The 7,081-nt window shown below is 41.9% G+C and overlaps 1 protein-coding gene across 2 annotated transcripts; it reads left to right on the plus strand.

The window, feature by feature from the left end:
- The first annotated feature begins 2,471 nt into the window (after positions 1 to 2,471).
- Positions 2,472 to 5,599, plus strand: LOC148855170 (endoglucanase 8-like). 2 transcript variants are annotated; one of them, XM_088982288.1, is made up of 7 exons: positions 2,472 to 2,798; positions 2,887 to 3,294; positions 3,409 to 3,501; positions 3,581 to 3,742; positions 4,255 to 4,381; positions 4,605 to 4,768; positions 5,057 to 5,599. In XM_088982288.1, exons 1-7 carry the CDS (start codon positions 2,559 to 2,561, stop codon positions 5,378 to 5,380), a joined length of 1,518 nt encoding a protein of 505 aa, XP_088838414.1. In that variant the 5' UTR covers positions 2,472 to 2,558; the 3' UTR covers positions 5,381 to 5,599. The 2 variants fall into 2 exon arrangements, with proteins under 2 accessions (XP_088838414.1, XP_088838415.1); XM_088982289.1 differs by having other exon boundaries at positions 4,270 to 4,381.
- Positions 5,600 to 7,081: the final 1,482 nt, after the last annotated feature.

Consider the following 7,081-nt stretch of genomic DNA (forward strand, 5'->3'; position numbering starts at 1 on the left):
ATGTTTTCAAATTATTATTGGATTCCAAAGATTTTACTTGCAACAATCAGTCGGCCCTGGGGGGTCATCTGTCAATGTGCACTTTCGATTGGCCACGATGTACTTTCTCGTGAATCAAAGAAGGGGGGTTGGTTCAAATTGTTAACGCTCCCGTCGGCGTGGTTATTGGGTGGGGGAGCTTCCAAATTTATATGGGGCTGGACCAATTGTTTGCTACTTTTGCTATGCTTCCAAAATGACGTAAAGCTAACTTTACACTGCGAGATGCTGCAAAGCAAGGAGAGTTCTACCAAATAAATTGCTCGAAACGACCTCGTAACTGTTTGATGAAATGTCGCTGTTATATAAGCACTTTTACATCACATTATTAAGTTTAGGGATGTCGATGGATCGAATTAAATGATAAATCCAGTTTGTCTGGTTAGGGTCAAATATATTTGGTTTAAGATGAGATTAGGGTTTTATTTCTTTGGCTCGAGTTGGGTTTGGGTTTTGGCTGATTCTTCCATCGGGTCATGATACCTTGTATATATACTAAGTGTTTTTGTAAATTTTTTACTTCTAACTTTATAGGCTTAAAGTTTATAATTTATTTATATGTTGATTTTGATTTTGTTCTTTTTTAAATGGAAAAAATAATAACTTACAGTCTATAAAACAACTTTCTTATTTAAATTAATATATTTTAGGTCTTCAAAATCTGTTAAAAAACATTTAAAATTATATGGGTCAAATCGGGTTAAACCTATGGGGTCATGTCGGGTTTGGGAATCATGTATTTTTAAGCAGGATCAATTTGGGTTCGTATTAGAGTGCTGGAGGGTCAGATTAGGGTTAAGACAAATCCGTGCCAAACCCGACCCATTGACATCCCTAACATGATTTGGTTCTGATTTTAAGCGAGACATGATGTTTTTGTCTAGTTTGTGTTCAGACAAATTGACAAATCGTTCGTTCTGAGGCTCCAACAGTCCAGTCTCACATTTTTCAGGCCTTGAACTGGGCTCGTTGCTCCCAATCATAGCCCTTTTAGTGCTCGGGCTTTCCACGCAGCGGCTTCTGGCTTTCAAGATTGACCCATACAAAATGCCTAGAAGTTATGTTTGGTGTAAACTCGGAAAGATGGAATACACTTCAATTCAGTTAATAAATTGCTTTTCTATTGAATCTAATTTTGGTAGAAAGCAGCTCAATCAAGCCGAAGCCCCTACCCAATGGGCTCCTAATTCAAATGAAGCCGTCCTAAGTCCTAAATGTTTGTAATATATATGGACCTCCTTCCATTTTTGCTGGACAAATGGGCCTTTTCTATTTTGCTAGACAAGGGGCCAAATTGGGGTGGGGGAGGGGGGGTATTATTTGATGGACTTCTACATAGAAAACCATTGATCCAGTCCAGACTCCAGATTGCGGCCTAGGTTGTATCAGGTTTTATCTCAAAAGTGTGGTATGTGGTTTTGGGCCGGACCTTTAGCTAAGCAGTCTAACTTAGAAGAGTTGGGCTTGGCTCTACTGCTAATTTTCTTAGCTTATTTATTAGGGATGTATACTAGGAAAAGTCGCATCAAATTTAAAGCAACAGATGATTTTTAATGCTTTTTTTTTTTCTGTATTAAATGCTTCCCATAACATAGTTTGATCTCATTTCTCCTTTTTTCTTAACAAAAAGTTGTTTTTCGTTACTCAAAATAACGTGATAACTGATAGCTGAAAGCTGGTAGCTAATTCCCTCCCTCGGATCCAATAATTCTCTTGCCTGTGTATTTCCTTTTCCATTAATGATTTTCATTTCCCCTCTCTTCTGCATTTCCACGGGCTTCTTGCCTGATTCATGGGATCCACGTCTAATTTGTTGTGAGTATAAGTGTAGAACTGTAGGCAATTGAGTCTCACTACTCACTAGGGTCTCTATTTCCAATTCCGCAAGTCGAGGATGTGGCAGACCGCAGAGAAGCAGACCCAAGGTCCCCTATTCTACTAGCCTGACCGCAGAAGCCCCGTCCTAAGTTGTTTAACGGTCATTCCCCCTGTCTACATGCCAACTGTCGTTTACCATAACGACCGTTACTTTCTTTTCTAACGACGGTCAAGATGTGAATATAACGGTCACCGCCGTTTATAACGGTCGTTACATATCTGGCAGCGGCAAAGGCGTATTTCTCTCATTGACTCCTGACCAAGTGTGACCATGACTGTGAGTCTACACTCTACGTAAAGTACCTTACCTACTGTCAAAACCAGAACTCCCAACTGAACCCAATCCCTGTTCCCAACGGTCACATGGACCCAATCCGGTTGGACCCCTTCTGAACCGCCATCAGTCTCAGACCGTTTGCTTAAGCCGGCCAAGCACGTTTTGCATCGGTGTTCGAGTCCAAAAGCCATCCGTACGAATCCACGTGGAAATCCCCCATTGGCTGACTGGAGAGAATCCAAGGACTCTCTCATATAAGAAGTTAAGAAGGCGAACAACCACCTCCACCGTTCCACACTTCCACGACGGATATCTCTGCAGCTTGTATTCCCTTTCCTCATTTCCTTGCCTTGTTCAGCAGGAAATGGCGCCAAGAACCCGCCGTCCATCCGGATGTTTACTGGCGAGTTCTCCGGCGCTTCATCTCTTCTTCCTCCTCTTACTGGTGTTGCAACGTCCTGCCTCCGCCTCCAGCCATGATTACCACGATGCACTACGGAAGAGCATTCTCTTCTTCGAAGGCCAACGCTCAGGCAAGCTCCCTCCAGATCAGCGACTCAAGTGGCGCCGTGATTCTGCATTGAAAGATGGCGCCTCCGCTGGTGTACGTTCCCACTCTAGAACTCGTATCCACCTGTCTTTCTCCATTTTTGCAGTAAAACTAACTAATGGCGCTTTTTGCTGCAATGCAGGTGGACTTGACTGGAGGTTACTACGACGCTGGAGACAACGTGAAGTTCGGCTTCCCAATGGCGTTCACGACGACATTGTTGTCTTGGAGCATTATCGATTTCGGGAAGAATATGGGAACGGAGCTGAATAACGCCATTAAGGCCGTGAAGTGGGCGACTGATTACCTCCTGAAAGCAACGGCCGTGCCGGACACCGTTTTCGTGCAGGTCGGCGACGCCTTCTCCGATCACAACTGCTGGGAACGGCCGGAGGACATGGACACGCTCCGCACGGTTTACAAGGTCGATCGGGCCCACCCTGGCTCTGACGTGGCTGGCGAGACTGCGGCAGCTTTAGCAGCCGCTTCCATTATGTTCCGATCATGTGACCCTGCGTACTCCAGTCTCCTCCTCGATAGAGCCGTTAAAGTACGTCATTGTCACACTGAATCTCTCTCTACTCTCTAAAATCTCGCGAGAATTTCAGTTAATCTGCTTCATTGCTTGGTCTAACCTGAACGGAGCTTGCTTGCTGTGTTGAAGGTGTTCGAGTTCGCTGACAAATACCGAGGAGCGTACAGTAACAGCCTGAGATCTGCCGTTTGCCCGTTCTACTGCGACGTGAACGGGTATCAGGTGAGAAAAACGGGCCGTTGGATTGTCCAAGAAGTCTACTCATCCATCCATTGGATCTGATTGTATTGCATTATAATAGGATGAGTTGCTTTGGGGAGCGGCGTGGCTGCACAAGGCATCAAGGAAGCGCGAATACAGAGAGTACATATTGAGGAACGAGGAGGTGTTAGGAGCCGGAGACACCATTAATGAGTTCGGTTGGGATAATAAGCACGCTGGAATTAACGTCCTAATTTCCAAGGTAATCATATCCAATACTCCAATTAATAATTAATCCTGGGATTCTTGTCCTGTCTTGTTGTTCTGTTTGGAAACTAGGGAACCGTTGCCTTCCTTGTATAGGTTTACGTAGGTCAGCGCCTATATTACATAGGAGGGGGGTCAGATGATCTGACGGTGCAGATCAATTGAAGAAAAAAGTCGTGGAATCTAGTGATTAGTCTCACGTGATTGGATCAGATTATTTGACTTAGGGGGGTCACATAAAGCGGTGGGACCCACGACTACTACCAGAGCTAATCCCCTTACTGGCGCCTGCATGTGCGGAAGGGCCCGTTCCCAGTTTTCCAAATCCCACCTTCACGCCATGGTCTCTTTTAAGCTTTTTCGGGAATGTTGACTATTGTGTCTGACTCTTTCTCCGAGGGCACAGCCATTGATCTCCTAATCCAACGGTGTAGGATCCCGTACTAACGTAGTATACTATTAATGGTTGTACTAGATGAATCTCCATTTCTTGATTACATCTCTCAGCTTCACACTTTACAGGAGGTGTTGATGGGGAAGGCTGATTATCTAAAATCATTCCAACTAAACGCGGACCGCTTCATATGTTCTCTTTTGCCTGGAGTATCTCATCCTCAAATTCAATATTCTCCAGGTAACTTTTCTGACGTCAGATTGGAATCTGTTTTACAACTCTAAACCCAGCTTGCTTTGTTGTTAGATCGCCATTCCCATCTGACGCCCAACTACCAGTGAAAAGTGGCCTTCATGTGAACCTCCCTTTTAATATTCCTTCTTTTTTGGATTTTTTTTAAATCTTTTTTGTTTCTTTAAAATTTAATTAGAATATTTATCATTCCATTTTAATGGAAAAACAGGTGGGTTGATATTCAAAGCCGGGGGGAGTAACATGCAGCACGTAACGTCGCTATCCTTTCTACTTCTGGCTTACTCTAACTACCTGAGCCACGCCAATAAAGCGGTGCCATGTGGCGGGCCCTCCGCTACCGCTGATCATCTCAGAAATTTAGCCAAAAGACAGGTGAGCTTCAAAAACGTGGCCCCACCACCCTCCATTCAGCATTTAACGGTTGGATTGGGTGGTAGACGGTTGTATAAATATGAGTACTGTTTATGCGTCGGAAAGGTGGGCCCAAGAGTTATATTATACGGCCCTGATTGATGATGAGTAGTCAGTCAGTGGTACTTTTGTAGTTAGGCCGCAGGTTAGGGGATTTTATTGCCAAAAGATTACTTTAATAACTACACTTTTTGAGTTTTTCCTTTTCTGATTTGGAGATTCTTTTTTTGTCACTTATGGGCCCAACAGGTGGACTACATTCTCGGGGATAATCCGTTGAGGATGTCGTACATGGTAGGATACGGCCCACGTTATCCACAACGCATACATCATCGGGCCAGCTCGCTCCCGTCGGTTAGGGCCCATCCCGCCCGCATTGGGTGCAAGGCGGGTTCGCGCTACTTCCTGAGCCCAAACCCCAATCCTAACATGCTGGTTGGAGCCGTCGTCGGTGGGCCAAACAGCTCGGACGCTTTTCCGGACTCAAGGCCATTCTTCCAGGAGTCGGAGCCCACGACGTACATTAACGCGCCATTGGTGGGCCTCTTGGCATACTTCTCAGCCCATACTTGATTTTAATGTACTTGTTGGCATTTGACAAAGAAAGAGAAAAGAAGAAACTGTAGGGTTGATTATATATATAATATTAGTTTGATTGCTTCTAGTGTTTATATAATATAATATATAAATGTGTATACTAGGGTCTCTGACAAAATGGGCCAAGCCTTGTTCAGTCAGTGTTCAGTGTTGTAGTGGCAATTCTTGTGATGATACCTGAAAAACTTTAAACAATCAGAAGTCCATGTGAATTTGAATCAATACTAGGTGATTGGTGATCATTTATGTATACTGGTGGCATCCACTTTCAAAATAATGAACCACATGGTAACCAGTATTCTCTTTCTTTTTTTTTTTTCAGTTTTTTATAAAATAATGAACCACATTGCCAATGATCATCTAAGCCTCTGAGGTGGTTATTTCTTATTTCTGTTCTCTTAAAAAGAATTCACTTCAAATAATATAGGACTCACATTAGCAATAAACCAAAACACATTCTTCCAATTGAAATTCATAGAAAGTACTATGAATTTCTGTGAGATGTTCCTATGCGTGGATGCAATATTTTGTTGGAAGCATTTGTTGGTAGCAGATTCAAAAATCAGATTTGGTACTCACAAGACTGTCCTCACATTTTCCTCAGTCCCTTGCAGCCATGCATTGAGAATATTTCCTCTTGAAAAAAAAACATACAAGTATAGAGATGACCAAATCCGAATTCACTAGAATGACACAATATTGAAAAAACTTGCAACAAATTAACTGATATCATAAAAGAGGTTAACAATCAGGTGGTATTAATCACAATTCACAGGGGTGCATTGATTGATCAAAACTATTCGGGTCTCATAGATTCCCCAAAAGTAAAAGGAGACGATATTGAGATTTTTGAAAATTTTTCCTTGTACCTTTTAAATGACTAAAATCATTATTTAGTTTTTCTAATATTTGCTCATTAATTTGATTTAAAGGTTGAAATATTTAAACAACTGAGAATTTATATAACAATAGATAATTTTCTACCTAACTCAAATCAAAGACAGACCAAAAAAGCTATTAATATCTTAAATTGATGTGGGTCTCCTCATTATACTAGAGGGTTGATACTTATAATTAAAACCTGATTCGACCTCTTCAGTCAAAAAAAAAAAAAATCAACCAATAAATTTACCATGTAAACAATGGGTCCCAAAGAAATTAATAGAATTAATTGCCCTTTACTCATTATGAGGTGGTTATTAGGTCATTAACTAGTAAACACTAAAGCAGGCATTTACAAATGTTGTCAAGCAACAATTAAAAACCTTACATGGCATTTGAAGTTTAGTCAAAGATTCAACTGCCGTAGCTCTATTAAAAAGGGCAGTGAGAACACTAAATATGGGCTCCTCCATTTAATAACAACCATGTGGGATGTCACCAAAAGTAAGGAAAAGAGGGTTTTAGTTGAATCGGCTTTGTATCAACTCATTAAATTTATTTTCTTCTTTCCATAAACAGGATTCCCACTACATTGTTTAATAGAAGTAACCACATCATGTATCATATAGTTTCTTTCAACCAAGATTTTAAAAGAAACCCTTATTTGGGCCTGGGCTCTTTGGGCCCTACTTCTATAGTCCCCCCTCCCCCAACAATCATTTTGATTCCATGTCTTCATTACCCTAGCCTTGGGGGGGGGGGAATCAAAGGTTACATCTTTCCCTTTTCCATTTC

The sequence above is a fragment of the Nelumbo lutea genome, chromosome 4, assembly GCF_056320005.1.
Source record: "Nelumbo lutea isolate HS-2025 chromosome 4, American lotus-T2T, whole genome shotgun sequence".
Lineage (NCBI taxonomy): Eukaryota > Viridiplantae > Streptophyta > Magnoliopsida > Proteales > Nelumbonaceae > Nelumbo > Nelumbo lutea.